An 18,399-nucleotide genomic window follows, 5' to 3' on the forward strand; every position below is an offset into this window, starting at 1 on the left:
ACAAAGCGCTTTGTCTTTAGTGCTGCTCTATGACATGGCCTGAAAATGAAGACACAAGTCGCCCAAGAAGTGAAGCCTCCTGCAGCTGGGACTGCTTCGTGCCTGAACTGGCAGCCAAACAGGGTCTAAGAAGGTCACGACTGGAGCGAATTCCTCGCTGGGTCTGCCACCAGCGCTCCCCTCAGCCATGCAGTTAAGATTTGCTGTAAGTTCTGTACTTAGGAGTAGATCTTTGTCAAAGAGAAAAGTGCCAGCGCTGTGCTGAAGGCAAGCAGTTCAATTCATGAATAAATTAATAAAATATCAGCCTGGCCAACTTGAGGACTGACTGTTAAAATTCCAGGAGACTGTAATCTTTAACATCAAGAATAAGAGGAGACAGGCTATGAACGAAGTCCTCTCAAAAGAAACTTAAGAGCATTGACTATTAGCTCATACAAACAGTTTCCTATGCTACTACAGTACATGGGAACTCACCAGAGATCACTGTTTTGGGTATTCCCCAGCAGAACCAGGGAGGTACAGGAAACCAAATGCAATATAACAATAATATATCAAATCTTTATTTTTATATAGCACCTTTCATAGTGGACCACCATCACAAATCACTTTACAGAGGTAGACTGGGAACTGTGCATTATATGCAGAGTCATTTACAATAGGACACTGATTCAACATCTCATCCGCAGGATGGAGCACAAGGAGGTTAAGTGACTTGCTCAGGGTCACACAGTGAGTCAGTCAGTGGCAGAGGTGGGATTTGAACCGGTGACCTTCTGGCTACAAGCCCTGGACTTTAAATCACTGGACCACACTGCCTGCTTGATGCCTGACAATGAACACCCCACCCCTCAGATGTGTTCCAAGTTACAGCCTATTACACAATAATATTAAAAGCATACAGGGCACACGAGAAACAAAATTAAGACTCATTAGCACTGAATTTTAACGATCCATTATCGAAATTGAGTTTTATTAGTGAAGTAAATGAAGTACTTCACTAACACAACTGATACAGTGCGTCTAATTAAAGTTTAGATCCACATTGTGGCACCTAACTAAATGCTTGTTAATATACTGCTATGCGTAGGGGGATACAATATGACACTGCTCACTATATACAGATATACATATCAAATGAAATTCATAAATGTGTAAAGCTCTTAACTTATTGATAATGCATAGTTATACACATGAATACACATCAGTATTGTATTGTGTACTTGTTTCTTCAAGGGGATTTCTAGTACAGCTTGGAAACTGCACTAGGGAGTTGTAGTAAGTGATTAAAGCATAATAAATCACAGGACACTTTTAGTATGCTGAAAATAATTTACAAAATCATTTGGAGATGTGATATTGTGTTCTATGCCACAAAGAACTGTTAGTAATGAACCAATTATCAGAGATTAACAGGGTTATGCTATATTATTATGACACTAATTAAATGTGCATTTCACCTACAAGGTTGTCGATTTAAATGATGCTGTGGTGGCACCCATAGCAGGAACGAGAAGTTGATTTATACTGTAGTATCTTGCTACAGTTCAGCAGACATCACAGGAGCCTATCATGCATTTTCAAATTATACTTTCCAAATGTTTATATATAGAATATTCTATGTATGAAGAATAATAATAATAATAATAATAATAATAATAATAATAATAATAATAATAATAATAATAATAATAATAATAATACATTAGAGCCAGTGTTTTCCAGATCTAAATACCTGTACAGCTTGGATCATTCAAATATCAAATCTGTGTACCAAGGTTATGAAAATCAACCATCTAAACAAACAGTCTTTGTATAATTCTGTCGGTAAAAAAATATCCAGTGGGACCCATCACCGAATACACCCCACAAAGGGATGCCCATTTATTCCTTACATTTGTAAGAGGGAACAAGTTCTGGGGGACAAGTTAGTATAAACATGTGTTGAGTTCAGCATCTGTGAGTTAACACTGATAGCTGTTCTAAATACATAAATGTTAACAAACACAATCAGCTTCGGTGAACTCAATTCCTCGAGCCTCTGCAACCAATGAATTTGATTAACAACTGATCCTCATTCCAGATTGAAACTGGTTTGCTGCAGGGGATATGGAGGACTTGGGAATCCTCAAACAGGTACAGTAGCTCAATATGATTGGAGACATATGCATGAACAGGCAAGCAAGGTCTGATCCGTGCTGCCTGGTGTCTCCTGGCTCGCAGTGCCTTACCGTGGGAGGGAAGTGTTCAGCTGGAGTCGAGGAAGAGCAGGAACCACCTCCACTGTGCAGCCACTGGTCTTCACTCCAGGCAGGCTTTCTAGAAGGCAGTCACTTGTAACCCCAAACACTGATGTGTGGTAGCCTGCACATGAAACAAAGTCATAGTTAGAAAATGTTCATCTGTCAATTAAACCGCTTTCTTCGCAAACTTTTATACCACAGTATAGCATCGATTATTTAATATGAACTAATAATTTAGAGACAAAAAATAAATTAAATAGTTAATAAGCTAATGTTCTGTACTGTGAACAAAATTAACTTGTTTTAATTTTAGCAACATCTGCAAACGATATGACAGGCTTGCGCCAGCATTAGTGGAATTAAATGGACTGTATCAACACCACCTTGAATCCTGATCTCATTAAACCTCAGAAGCAAAGCACAGCTGGGCCCAGCTAATACACAGATGGGAGACTTTAGAAATAGTTGAGCTGAGGAAGCTCACACCAGTGCCTCCACATGGTATTAAGGGAACAGTGGATTTCTTTCAAGTAAGACGTTAAATAAATTGTTCTGGCTTCCAAAGCAGACAACGGAGTTGCTCTCGCTTAATTCACCATAACTTATTTATTTTCAAAAGACACACACACACACACACACACACACACACACACACACACACACATATATACAGGTAGTGGACAAAAAAATGGAAACACCTGGGTAAATGAGGGACCCCAAGTATATTGAAAGCAAGGGCTTCCACACAGGTGTGGCTCATGCATTAACTAAGCAAATAATATCCCAGCATGCTTAGGGTCATGTATAAAAATGCTGGACAGGTCTGGTTGCCTATAATTATGGCTAGCATGGCTGCAAGAGGAGACCTCAGTGACTTTGAAAGAGGGGTGATTGTTGGGCCGCGTTTGGCAGGAGCTTCAGTGACCAAGACAGCTCAACTTGCTGATGTTTCACGAGCAACTGTGTCTAAGGTGATGTCATCATGGAACTCCGAGGGAAAGACATCGTCAGCAAAGGGCAACAGTGGGTGGAGGCGCATACTCCAGGATTGTGATATCGTGCAAGGCAAAACAGGCAAGCAACTGCAAATCAATTGACTGCAAAATTCAACCTGGGGCGTGAGCTGCCAGTTTCATCAAAAACGGTTCACCGAGAACTCCACAGAGCGGGATACCATAGTGACCCAACGCCCTATTAAGTGACTTTACATTGGTGTTTCCATTTTTTGTTAGTATGCCATATATATATATATATATATATATATATATATATATATATATATATATATATATATATATATATATGCCGTACTAACAACCATAAAAAAAATAAAAAAAAACATATCAAAATCATCTGGATATGTTTTAAGTTTATTATTTGCTTTGGAATTTATTTATTTTGTAAAATAGACCTACAGTAAGAAGCAACGATATTGTGAAAGTAAATGGTTGTGTTAAATCAAATAATATGCTTATTTAGTAGTTTTGATTTTACACTTACAGTTCACTGCCGATTATGTGCCTATTGGGTGGTAACATTAATGAATCAATAAACATGATATCAACTGCTGGAATGAAGTGTTTAAATATGAAGAATGGGTGTTTCATTGTCTCCCAGACTTCAGCTCTGTTTACTAGATTGCAGCATTTTGCTTGCAGGGGCATCTTTGTCAAGCAGCTGGAAACACCACAACCAGTTACAAAATGAAACGCCTTTTATTAATAAAATGGACTAACTGGAAAAAAAAATGCCAGTGAAACAAATGCTCTTCCATTGTTTTCTATGGAGGGAGGTCTGTCATTCTGTTATTACTCAACAACTGTATGGTAAATAAAGCATGCCAAAGAGATGACACTATCAAGGACAACTGTTCTGAAACCACTGCTTACTGATGAAGCGTTTCATACGCAGGCTTGATCCCTGCTCTCACAAACTCTTTCTGTGGACTAAAATGATTACTTCAGACAAACCAAGGTAAATAAATAACGCATATCCCCAAGTATATAAGCTGCAGTACAATACTGATATTGGCACGGCTGTGGCGCAATCATTGACCACTGACCTGCTTGACTTTTTAGATTTCCAGAAAGCTTTTGACAAAGTCCCACATAAAAGATTAATTCTCAAACTGAACACAGTAGGGATTCAAGGAAATGCATGCACATGGATTAGGGAGTGGTTAACATGTAGAAAACAGAAAGTACTGATTAGAGGAGAAACCTCAAAATGGAGCAAGGTAACCAGTGGAGTACCACAGGGATCAGTATTAGGACCTCTGCTCTTTCTAATCTACATTAATGACTTAGATTCTGCTATAGTAAGCAAACGTGTTAAATGTGCAGACAACACAAAAATAGGCGGAGTGGCAAACACTGTTGCAGCAGCAAAGGTCATAATCTATAGCATAATCTAAAGCATTCAGAACTGGGGAGACACATGGCAAATGACATTTAATAGAGAAAAGTGCAAGGTACTGCACGCAGGCAATAAGAATGTGCATTATAAATATTATATGGGAGATACTGAAATTGAAGAAGGAATCTATGAAAAAGACCTAGGAGTTTATGTTGACTCAAAAATGTCAGGCTTAAAGAATTGAATCTATTCAGTCTTGAACAAAGAAGACTACGTGGCGATCTGATTCAAGCAATCAAAATTCTAAAAGGTATTGACAATATCAACCCAAGGGGCTTTTTCGACCTGAAAAAAGAAACAAGGACGAGGGGTCACAAATGGAGATTAGATAAAGGGGCATTCAGAACAGAAAATAGGAGGCACTTTTTTTACACAGAGAATTGTGAGGGTCTGGAACCAACTCCCTTGTAATGTTGTTAAAGCTGACACCCTGGGATCCTTCAAGAAGCTGCTTGATGAGATTCTGGGATCAATAAGCTACTAACAACCAAAGATGGTCTGAATGGCCACCTCTCATTTGTAAACTTTCTTATGTTCTTATAATGGAACCCCCATGTTCAAATAACTTTACTGACTCAGGACTTCCATTATTACCTTGTAACCACCACAGCAATGCCATTATCCCTTAAATAAAACACACAGGACAATGTAATGGCTTCAGAGATCATGGGGATAGGTTTGGTAAACTGCAATATTCAGTTAATAAGGATCCTTTGACCTACACCAGCGATGGCTCTTATCATTGACTGTAATGCTGTTTAATTTACACCAGCGATGGCTCTTACCATTGACTGTAATGCTGTTTAACGTACACCAGCGATGGCTCTTACCATTGACTGTAATGCTGTTTAACGTACACCAGCGATGGCTCTTACCATTGACTGTAATGCTGTTTAACGTACACCAGCGATGACTCTTACCATTGACTGTAATGCTGTTTAACGTACACCAGCGATGGCTCTTACCATTGACTGTAATGCTGTTTAACGTACACCAGCGATGGCTCTTATCATTGACTGTAATGCTGTTTAACGTACACCAGCGATGGCTCTTATCATTGACTGTAATGCTGTTTAACGTACACCAGCGATGGCTCTTACCATTGACTGTAATGCTGTTTAACATACACCAGCGATGGCTCTTATCATTGACTGTAATGCTGTTTAACATACACCAGCGATGGCTCTTACCATTGACTGTAATGCTGTTTAACGTACACCAGCGATGGCTCTTATCATTGACTGTAATGCTGTTTAACGTACACCAGCGATGGCTCTTATCATTGACTGTAATGCTGTTTAACGTACACCAGCGATGGCTCTTATCATTGACTGTAATGCTGTTAAACGTACACCAGCGATGGCTCTTACCATTGACTGTAATGCTGCCTGCGGTCCGTGGAACTCCAACCAGCGTGACAGGATACAGGCCAGACTCAGCTGGTAGTGAGAGGGCAGCAGGCAGAGACTCAAACTCAACTCCCGAAGTCAGAAGACCCTGCAAATAAAAAGCAATGGTTAAATAAAGTGTTCATTATTAAAAACAACTAATATAAAAGGGATTGGATTTGTTTTTAGTGTGGTAAAGTTTATCTAGTTGCATCCTATTTTGGGCAATTACCCATACAGACAATGTAGTACAAGACAAGGCAACTAATAAAATAATACTTTGCATTGCAGTGTATTATAGAGGTGTGATCTTCAGGCAGGATGTGTTTTCCAGCAAATATTAAAACTGTAACTCATGATAGAGTGTTAATCCTTTTTTATAAATAAATAAATAAATAAATAAATAAAATACAAATCAGAAGAATAAACTCCAAACCCTTGTTTGAAACAACATAGAACAGTTTAGCATTGTATACAATAACCTGTGGAGCCAGAGTAACCACTACCAACCATTACAATATTACAGTTAAGATCACAAAAGAGGACTATATTTCATAAACCCAACCCATTACTAGATCTGACCAGGTATTTTCTACCTTCTCTGTGCCTCAACCTGAATTCTTTGTCCTGCTGGTAAAGAATATCTTAACATGTTTGTAAGTGCATTGATTTCAAGAAAAGCATTAAAAAATATATACATGAAACCCACTAATATTACAAGCCAGAGGTTATATATGCAGTACAACTATTAACCACAACACTAAAAGAAACTTAATAAAGTACATTTGAATAGAATTTCTTCAAGAAAAAAAAGCTTCTTGTCAAAACATCCCTTATAAAGGTTTATCACAGTTAAAGCATAGCAGGGTGTAATAAAGCATATTGAAAGCATGGTCAAATATGGAAAATGACAGTAAAACATATTAATAAACAGGTCAAACCATGGTAAATTGACTGAGGTAAACTTTTATAAAGATGTTTTGATTGACTGTAATAATTTTTCAGTAGATAGATAGATATAGATAGACAGACTTTTACTTTTTGACTTTATTTAACAATTAAATATAATACACAAAAACTATATCTTAAATAACCGGTATAATCATGGAAACATGGTTCAGATCCACCCAAAGTGAAAATAAGTTGCACAAAATGACTGTCGACACTGCAGTACATCTGCTTGTGTCTGGCGTATCCAAACAGCCTGTAGCCCCTTCATTACCACCAGGAACATCTGCCTGTGTCTGACGTATCCAAACAGCCTGTAGCCCCTTCATTAACACCGGGAACATCTGCCTGTGTCTGACGTATCCAAACAGCCTGTAGCCCCTTCATTACCACCAGGAACATCTGCCTGTGTCTGACGTATCCAAACAGCCTGTAGCCCCTTCATTACCACCAGGAACATCTGCCTGTGTCTGACGTATCCAAACAGCCTGTAGCCCCTTCATTAACACCGGGAACATCTGCCTGTGTCTGACGTATCCAAACAGCCTGTAGCCCCTTCATTACCACCAGGAACATCTGCCTGTGTCTGACGTATCCAAACAGCCTGTAGCCCCTTCATTACCACCGGGAACATCTGCCTGTGTCTGACGTATCCAAACAGCCTGTAGCCTCTTCATTAACACCGGGAACATCTGCCTGTGTCTGACGTATCCAAACAGCCTGTAGCCCCTTCATTACCACCAGGAACATCTGCCTGTGTCTGACGTATCCAAACAGCCTGTAGCCCCTTCATTACCACCGGGAACATCTGCCTGTGTCTGACGTATCCAAACAGCCTGTAGCCTCTTCATTACCACCAGGAACATCTGCCTGTGTCTGACGTATCCAAACAGCCTGTAGCCCCTTCATTACCACCAGGAACATCTGCCTGTGTGTGACGTATCCAAACAGCCTGTAGCCTCTTCATTAACACTGGGAACATCTGCCTGTGTCTGACGTATCCAAACAGCCTGTAGCCCCTTCATTACCACCGGGAACATCTGCCTGTGTGTGACGTATCCAAACAGCCTGTAGCCCCTTCATTACCACCGGGAACATCTGCCTGTGTGTGACGTATCCAAACAGCCTGTAGCCCCTTCATTACCACCGGGAACATCTGCCTGTGTCTGACGTATCCAAACAGCCTGTAGCCCCTTCATTACCACCAGGAACATCTGCCTGTGTCTGACGTATCCAAACAGCCTGTAGCCCCTTCATTAACACCGGGAACATCTGCCTGTGTCTGACGTATCCAAACAGCCTGTAGCCCCTTCATTACCACCAGGAACATCTGCCTGTGTCTGACGTACCCAAACAGCCTGTAGCCCCTTCATTACCACCAGGAACATCTGCCTGTGTCTGACGTATCCAAACAGCCTGTAGCCCCTTCATTAACACCGGGAACATCTGCCTGTGTGTGACGTATCCAAACAGCCTGTAGCCTCTTCATTAACACCGGGAACATCTGCCTGTGTCTGACGTATCCAAACAGCCTGTAGCCCCTTCATTACCACCAGGAACATCTGCCTGTGTCTGACGTATCCAAACAGCCTGTAGCCCCTTCATTACCACCAGGAACATCTGCCTGTGTCTGACGTATCCAAACAGCCTGTAGCCCCTTCATTACCACCGGGAACATCTGCCTGTGTCTGACGTATCCAAACAGCCTGTAGCCCCTTCATTACCACCGGGAACATCTGCCTGTGTCTGACGTATCCAAACAGCCTGTAGCCCCTTCATTACCACCAGGAACATCTGCCTGTGTCTGACGTATCCAAACAGCCTGTAGCCCCTTCATTACCACCAGGAACATCTGCCTGTGTCTGACGTATCCAAACAGCCTGTAGCCCCTTCATTACCACCAGGAACATCTGCCTGTGTCTGACGTATCCAAACAGCCTGTAGCCCCTTCATTACCACCAGGAACATCTGCCTGTGTCTGACGTATCCAAACAGCCTGTAGCCCCTTCATTACCACCGGGAACATCTGCCTGTGTCTGACGTATCCAAACAGCCTGTAGCCTCTTCATTAACACCGGGAACGATAGCAAACAACAAAACAAAAAGACCGGCTTCAAGGTTCTATCTGAAGACAGTGGCAAGGAGGCCATAAACAGGGTTCGAAATGAATCAGAGTCAAAGCAGAGTCTGTTGAAAATGAAAGTAAAGATCCGTCCTGTAAAATATTCCCTGAATTCATTTATTGAATCTAAAAAATGTACAAACTTTATTGGTATTCATTTTAAATGTTTACTTTTGGTACAAACAGAATGCTCACTGATCATTTGTACTATACGGTTTTTAGTGGGTTATGTGAGGACATCTTCCTGCGGCGAATAAAAATCGTATACTGTACCGCATACGATCACTCAGTATCCTCTCCCTCTCTCTCTCATTATAGAGAGCTGGAGCATAGGAGACTCTCGTTATAGAGAACTGGAGCATAGGAGACCCTCATTATAGAGAGCTGGAGCATAGACCCTCATTATAGAGAGCTGGAGCATAGGGGACTCTCATTATAGAGAGCTGGAGCATAGACTCTCATTATAGAGAGCTGGAGCATAGGGGACTCTCATTATAGAGAGCTGGAGCATAGGAGACTCTCATTATAGAGAGCTGGAGCATACGGGACGCTCATTATAGAGAGCTGGAGCATACGGGACGCTCATTATAGAGAGCTGGAGCATACGGGACCCTTATTATAGAGAACTGGAGCACAGACCCTCATTATAGAGAGCTGGAGCATAGGGGACTCTCATTACAGAGAGCTGGAGCATAGGGGACTCTCATTATAGAGAGCTGGAGCATAGACACTCATTATAGAGAGCTGGAGCATAGACCCTCATTATAGAGAGCTGGAGCATAGGGGACCCTCATTATAGAGAGCTGGAGCATAGGGGACTCTCATTATAGAGAGCTGGAGCATAGACCCTCATAGAGAGCTGGAGCATAGGAGACTCTCGTTATAGAGAACTGGAGCATAGGAGACCCTCATTATAGAGAGATGGAGCATAGACCCTCATTATAGAGAGCTGGAGCATAGGGGACTCTCATTATAGAGAGCTGGAGCATAGACTCTCATTATAGAGAGCTGGAGCATAGGGGACTCTCATTATAGAGAGCTGGAGCATAGACCCTCATTATAGAGAGCTGGAGCATAGGAGACCCTCATTATAGAGAACTGGAGCATAGACCCTCATTATAGAGAGCTGGAGCATAGACACTCATTATAGAGAGCTGGAGCATAGACCCTCATTATAAAGAGCTGGAGCATAGGAGACCCTCATTACAGAGAGCTGGAGCATAGACCCTCATTATAGAGAGCTGGAGCATAGGAGACCCTCATTATAGAGAGCTGGAGCATAGACCCTCATTATAGAGAGCTGGAGCATAGACCCTCATTATAGAGAGCTGGAGCACTGCACTGTAGCCACAATTGCTGAAAGAGGAGGGACTGGAGTATCAGAATGAAAGCAGGAGTAAACCTCCCACACAGACCTGCTTTTTCACAATCAGCAAGGTAATTTACACTGTAGGGTATATTATTCTCAGTACTTTTACACACTTATTCAGATGAGATGCTAATGTGACCCGAAGGTGATATATGAAACCATTAGGAGACATATAGAGGCTGACAAGAGACTATTTAAAGAAACATAAAAGCTACGATAGTTTCCTATGTATGCCTACTTTAAAGAGACAGCAACACATAGCACATCAGCTTTGTAATTGTGCAAATACCAAAGAAAAATATAGAACCATTATATATTACAGTTCTGAAATTAGAACTGTTTTATATAGTCCCTACTTTGGGGTCTACCAAAAAAAAAAAAAAAAAAGAAATCACAAAAGCTTCCAGACCTTCCCCTTACCAATGATAACATAACACCATGTAACAAAAAAGCTGTGAGGTAGTCAGAGTATTGTAACTCAAAAAGCAGTAAAGCAAGTGTTAAAAACTGACGGCAACTTAACAGAGCTCGAGGGAGACGCTAACCTTTAGAAGAAATAAGAAGGAACCCAAAGGAGCTCCCCCCTGCGCCCTTCACTTTAATGACCCGCTCCTCTTGAAAGATTAGCTGGAAGAGTGATTCATTTTCAAGGTGCATTGCAAGCCATGAATAACACTTCATTCTGTCTTTCTTGATAGATGCTAATCAAAACAAGGAGACACGACAACAGTTTTTTTGGCAACCTCACAAAAACAGAAGAATCCCACTGAGATAAATATGAACATGATTTGCTTCACAATGCATGATTTACAGAAAAAGCTTTCCCAGGTCTGCAGTAGCACCACCTAACTGCAAGTTCTTCAAGGCAGAAGTGAATAGCATTTCAACTCTTTGTATTGAATACATACTTCCATGAGATGTAGGGGGAGGATCTAGGACTGGACAAACATATCCCTTTTATTTTATGCAAGAGATTGATCTCCAACCTTAATAATTACTTCTTTTTTTTTTGACAACAAAGGGGAAATCATTACTTATTGCATACTAGAATGTTTTTTTAATTGCTTGCATTCATTCATTGTAAGTATCATGTGAGTTGCTACTGCAAGCACTGGAGCCTCAACTGATTCAATCTGCAGCAGATTAAGAAGTCTCACTGTGCACCCATCATGTAAAAAGACTATTGAATAAACCCTTTAAATTCACACAGTCAAAACTCCTGCCTCCATACATTGATGCCCCCATCAGAGGAACATGGTGCAAATGTACAGTATGTGGCTGTCTGCTTCATTATAGAAGGTAAAGGTTAACAGAGGTACTGTAAGACTGCAAACTAAGGAGTATAGACTCAAAGGCTGAAAAAAGGGGAACTCTGGTATTGACAGTGTGTAGGTCCTACTTTGGTGCATGAGCAAAGGCAAAGGTCAATTTCGGAGAAGAATAAAACAACTGGAACATTATAACAAAGCTAGCAGGAAGCAAGTCAGATTCAAGAAGTACATTCTTGCTAGTTTAATTATTATTATTATTATTATTATTATTATTATTATTATTATTATTGCCCTCTGTAAAATGTGCACTTCCTTTAAAAAAAGGTCTCTGTGTGTTTAACCGACAACTAAAGCAAATCAAGGTCTGTTTCAGGATCTGCCTATAACCTGCAGCATTCACTGGCCTGGTTTTCAGATTATGTGCAGACGAAAGAAAAGACCAGAAGAACTATGAAGGTAAATACATTTTGCTTGGTTTAAAAAACACTTTCACACTCCATCCCAAAGCCCCACAGAGAGCAGTGCGTGCACATAGACTACATGCAAAGTACTGCCTATCCCCCAAGATGCCAAACAGTATGGAAATTGGCAGCAGAGGCAAGAACATGCATATTTTCCTACTGCTTAAAAACTGCATAAAAAGCAGCTGAGAGAGTGAAAATAACCCCTCATTATAATTACATCAAACACCAAATTACATTTTCTTCCCAGCATTTCCCGAACAGCAGTTTGACAGGATTTGATAAGCATAATGTATTTAAATATCTATTACAAGAATAATGTCATTTTAGAGAAAGAGAAACAAAAATAAAAGATTAACATGTTTGATTCTTTAAACAAAATAAAAACAAACAAAAAAAACACTTTGAAACCACTCTCAGCTTCTTACTGAATTTTTAAAAAGGCAAAATACAGTGCCCTGCCATATTAAAATGAGCAGTCTTGAAACAGAGGTGCTTTGTTCTGTATGTCTTGTGAAATGTATATGGTGGTCAATACATTTCAATTTAAGAAAGACTTCATTTGCAAGAAGGGCTCTGTCACGCATTCTTTAATGCAGAAGGTTGACGAACTTGAAAAACAAATTGAAATACTTAGAAGCATAAAGGAAAATGAGCAGTTCATTGAAAATAGTTTTAACAAAATTAATAACACTTGGTTTGTTTTGGATACTGAAGATGAGACTGAAAACAACTCTGATTTTAACTTTATAAATGCGCCTGCTCCATGTGACGTTACAGTGCCAAGCATGACAGTGGAACTGTATGTGTAGAGGGACCTGAGGAGGTAAATATGGATGAAAGGCAGGAAGTGAGTGGGGACTGGGGAACTGTTAAAGTACAAAGAGGAGGATGACACCGAGAAGTCAACATAGAGAGGAGATTGATCTAGTTAATAGATTCCAAGCATGGAGCAATGATGACTTAGTGCTGGATGAACACAGGGGTGAGGTGGTGTTAGTAGATGATTAAATTCTATGCTATGATGACTTAGTGCTGGATGAACACAGGGGTGAGGTGTTGTTAGTAGGTGATTCAATTCTACGCTATGATGACCTAGTGCTGGATGAACACAGGGGTGAGGTGTTGTTAGTAGATGATTCAATTCTACGCTATGATGACTTAGTGCTGGATGAACACAGGGGTGAGGTGCTGTTAGTAGGTGATTCAATTCTACGCTATGATGACCTAGTGCTGGATGAACACAGGGGTGAGGTGCTGTTAGTAGTGTTAGGGTTGTTACCTGCCTCCCTGGAGCAAAAGTAAAGGATATTGAATCAGGAGTGCACTGATTATTAAATCACAAAAAAGAGTCATTGTATATGCAGGTACAAATGACATGAGGAACAGAAAATCTGAGATTCTGAAAGGATTTTAAATCATTAACAAGACAGTTGGAAAAGTTAGGATGCAGGCAGGCTAGCTGATAACATCGAACATCACCTAGCAAGCTATTTAAACTAGGAACTGGGGAGGGGAGGGAATCTAAAGAGGCATGTAAAATTCAGGTTAAAGTATCCTGCCATTCCCACTACCCGCTGAGTAAACACAGAGGTGTGTGCTACAGAAACAAATTCCTATTACCCCTGCGCAATCACATGCTCATGATTGGACCAATTTACACCTAGGTTTATTTAATGTCAGGTCTCTGTCTAACAAGAGTCCATTAATTAGCGATTTTATTCAGGATTACAACATTGATATTCTCTCTTTATCTGAAACTTGGTTTGGACCGAATGACAATCAGGGCTCAAATATGCAAGCTGTGGATCGTCAACGACGACCAGAATTCTGCGATCATTTTTTAATATGCATTCGCCATCGGCGACTGTGGGAGAGGGCTTGTCAGGTACGAAATAAAACCTGGTTTAGTTTACCTCAATATTCCATACGTGGCTTGCAGTGAACAACTCAATTGGTTTGTCAAGTGACTTCCGCATAGCAACTGGTAGCCACTGAAAACAAACAGTTGTCAAGCTGTGCAACATCCGACCAGTGGACATGGCTAATTATGTTGACAACCTACGTGACCCAAAAAAAATAGTTACAAACTAAAATTAGGTGTTGTAGGTTTAAAGCAATGCCCATACTACCTGTCAACTTAAAGCCCCCAAAAATCGAATCTCTTCATTGTATGTACCTGTTAAACTAGGAACCTGGGTGATGTTGTACGGTTTCATGGACCGTGATTATCACTAATCTTGGACTACCTAATGTTAATGTTGGTAAACTAGTACGTAGTACTAAAAAGTCATTGAGTAAATGAATGCATAATGCTCTTATTACTAAAATTAATCTTCGCACTACTAACTTGTTACAACAGTGTGCTTATTATTTTTTTAAGTATAAGTTATGATTGTGTATTACTGTAATTTATACTGCAAGTATAACTATGTTTACCATGAATAAAATGTTTGCTGCAGATGGTTCTTGAGTTTGGTGGACTCCATTTAGACGCTTCTTCATGTATTGCAGAAAGCCATTTTTCCCTTCTATCTGGTCTTAAACACCGCTTCGGAAGTTCCAAAAATGACAGTCGCTTGTCTTTCATGTAGTCGTGGTTGCGGCATCCAACAACCACACAACTCTTCGGCATTGCATTAAAAATAGGTTGGAACAACTCTTCAATTAATAAAAGAAACAGCGCCTGTCTTGGTTTGTTTTCAGCGGCTCCGAGGTTGCTATGCGGTTACGATGTGCGTGCGCACCAAGTTGCCCGGATGTCCGTGCAAACATATATATAGCGGTACTAAGAAACATATTCTTAATTTACATGGAGCTAGTACCGTGTACATAAAAAATGGTCCTAGTTTGTGAACGGTTTCTCTTTAACTACATGTAATAGGATAAAAGAATCAGACACTGTATTTACTACTATTATGTCATAAAATGTATTAGCACAAGTAATATCATTGATAATATCTGGTACACTCAACGTGTTGCTAATCATGCTTTGTTCAGTTACTTCAGTGTGTTCATAAAGTTTGTTCAAAGTCTGCTGTGTTGAGCTACTGATATCAAGTTGTTTTATTTTTTTACAACTTGTCATTAAAAGCAGAGTACCTGCTATTGCCGCTGATTGCAACATTATTTTCAATATATTTCTCGTGGTTTAGCTGTTAAGAACGTCATAACCCTAGATCTTACTATTTCTGATCATCTTGCCATTCTTTTTGAGGTGATTCTGTCAGTATCTACAAAGACTGTGGACCGTACATTTAAATCCCGGGTAATTAATTCTTCAACTGCTGTTAAGCTTTCTGGTGTCTTGAGCTCATTACCACTCTCTGAGTCCTCATCAGTAGATGAGCTGGTTAATACCTACAACACCACCTTGACTGGTATCTTAGATACTGTAGCGCCAGTCAAAACTCAGAGAGTGTCTTTTAAAAACAGCTCACCATGGTTCAATGAAATATGAGGGTCGTAAACTAGAACGGAGATGGCGGGAAACTAAACTGCCCGTTCATTTCATCACATGGAAGGACCACCTGGTTAAATATAGGAAGGCTCTGGCGTTGGCAAGATCATCACATTATTCTAACTTAATTGTAAGAAATAAAAAATAATCCTAGATTTCTTTTTGCTACCCTAGATAAATTAATTAGTCCTTCCCCTAATAGTCCTACCATTGACATTGGCTCCTCTCACAGCTGCAATGACGTCTTACATTTCTTTAAAAATAAAATGCTAGACATCAGAAATGAGATTCCACAGACACCATCTATTAAGACTACTATGGGGGCTTTTTCTTTGATTACCTTACAGGAACTGACAGCGCTAGTTCAACATATAAGAGCTACTACATGATCTCTTGATCCTATTCCTACAAAACTATTAAAGATGTTCTTGGTGTTATTAATTCCCACGTTTTAAAAATTATAAATGGTCCGCTTTCCTCCAGTATAGTTCCCTCAGCACTTAAGGTAGCTGTGGTAAACCCTCTACTTAAGAAACACAATTTGGACCCTAAAGTCCTCAACAACTATAGGCCAATCTCCTACCTACCATTCTTAGATAATGTTCTAGAGAGAGTTGTTGCAATTCAATTACACACATTTCTAACTCTTAACGGTATATTCGAGAAGTTTCAGTCTGGTTTTCGTGCTGCACGTAGCACCGAGACGGCCCTTGTCAGAGTTGAGAATGATCTACTGATAAGCTCTGACTTGGGCTTTCCATCAGTTTTAATTCTTCTATATCTAAGTGCTGCCTTTGATACTGTAGACCATTCCATCCTACTGAATCATCTTGAAAGGGACTGTATGGCCTTGTCCTATCCTGGTTCAAATCTTAGCTTTCTGATAGCTATTGGGGAGGTCAAATCAGCATTATCAGAAGTTGTCTGTAGTGTTGCACAGGGCTCCATTCTAGGTCCCTTGTTGTTTTCATTATATATGCTACTGTTAGGTGACATTATCCACAGACACAGTGTGAACTTCCATTGCTATGCTGATGATACCCAGCTACATCTGTCCATAAAGCCAGGAATTTCTTCTACCTGGGTGTTATTAGATACTTGCCTTAAAGACATCAAGCATTGGATGTCACAGAGTTTTCTAATGTTGAATTCAGAGGTTATGCTAGTGGGCTCACAGAACCAACTAAAAGGAAATGTGGGATTACATGAACTCGACCCTTGCAGTCTCTCATCAAAACTTAAACTAGAAATTAAGATCCTGATCTATCATTTGAGACTCATACTGAAGTATCTTTTTACCATTTGAGAAATATAGCCAAACTTAGACCAATTATTTCTGTATCTGATGCCGATAGACTAATGCATGCCTTTGTTTCATCTAGAATTGATTATTGTAATGCACTTTTTTTCTGGTGTCCCAAAACGGGTGGTATCCCGCTTGCAGCTTGTTCAGAATACCTCCGCTAGAATTCTGACTAAAACCAGGAAAAGTTAACATATGACCCCTGTTTTGGCCTCTTTACACTGGCTCCCTGTGCAGTATAGAATTGATTTTAAGATTTTGCTGTTAACTTACAAGGCCCTGAATGGACTCTGTATCTTCCAAACTGCACTCCGAGATCACAGGATGCAGGGCTGCTGGTTATTCCTAGGGTCAACAAATGCAACACAGGAGATAGGGCTTTTTCTTGTAGAGCCCCGAAATTATGGAATGCTCTGCCTTCGTTTGTCAGGGAAGCTGGGACCGTTACAGTTTCCAAGTTGTAGAGCTCAGCCTTTTGGTGCGTCTCCTTGAAAAGGGGTGGATTATGCGTGTCTGTGTCAGTCAGCTTTGAGCAGTGACGTTTCATTTCACTGCATTGGATAAACTTAAAAAGGGTGTGTTTCTTTCAGTTTAAAAAAGGAAGAATGGTGGCAATTGAACTAGGCAGTGTTGAGCTATGCGGCAGTGTGTTTTCTTTCTTTTTTAGTGTATTTTGATGAATGTTGGAGCACACGCCTGCGAATATTGGCAGCGTGTTGCATTTAAATTAACCAAAGCAGACTTAAAAAATGTGTTGCTTGTATGGCTGTTTGTTAAAATAGCTGAAGCAATATTAAAGACGGAGCTGTGTGCCTTGCTGTTTAAAAAGTCTGAGGATTCAACAGATAAAGGTCACACTATTTCTGTTTATATGTTGCTGGTTGTGGACGAACAGAGGAACGGAATTACTTGCGTCAGGTTGGATTTGCTTCTTCTGCTGTTATAATATCACTTCAGGATACAAGAAAACTAGTTACTAAAAGTTTGGGACTATAAAACCACTGCCTTAGCCTATAATTGTCATAGTTTAACACTGCAACATGCTGTTTTGTTTTGTTTTTGTTTTGTTTCTTATTTTATCTCTCAATTACTTTTGCTAAATGTATTGTTGTGAGATTTATTTGGCTTTATTATTATTATTATTATTATTATTATTATTATTATTATTATTATTATTATTGTCTAAAGATCTTGGGTGTACTAAACCACTAGTATACACAATGCTTGCCGTATTGTTAGATGTAGGCCCTTAATGAACTCCAGAGTTCATGTTAATTGTGTATTGTGGTTTGTCTGTGCATACTAAGTTAGCTTTCTTTGGTTACACATTGGAGTACAGTGTATCTGGATGAGTTTTTTGCTTTTATGTATAGATACTGCTATTTACATTAATGCTAATGAGGAAATTAACAGTACAAA

General features: G+C 39.9%; 1 protein-coding gene across 6 annotated transcripts in view; it reads right to left on the reverse strand.

Annotated features, from left to right (window-relative positions):
• Nucleotides 1–18,399, reverse strand: part of trappc9 (trafficking protein particle complex subunit 9) — a 383,858-nt gene that overhangs the window by 277,606 nt on the left and 87,853 nt on the right. For all 6 annotated transcript variants that reach the window (XM_059010260.1, XM_059010253.1, XM_059010235.1 and 3 more), the window contains 2 exons: nt 6,029–6,155; nt 2,232–2,364 (listed from right to left, as the gene is read on the reverse strand). In XM_059010260.1, the coding sequence (XP_058866243.1) occupies nt 2,232–2,364; nt 6,029–6,155 (260 nt within the window). The remainder of the gene's footprint in view (nt 1–2,231; nt 2,365–6,028; nt 6,156–18,399) is intronic.

Source organism: Acipenser ruthenus, chromosome 3 (assembly GCF_902713425.1).
Source record: "Acipenser ruthenus chromosome 3, fAciRut3.2 maternal haplotype, whole genome shotgun sequence".
NCBI lineage: Eukaryota > Metazoa > Chordata > Actinopteri > Acipenseriformes > Acipenseridae > Acipenser > Acipenser ruthenus.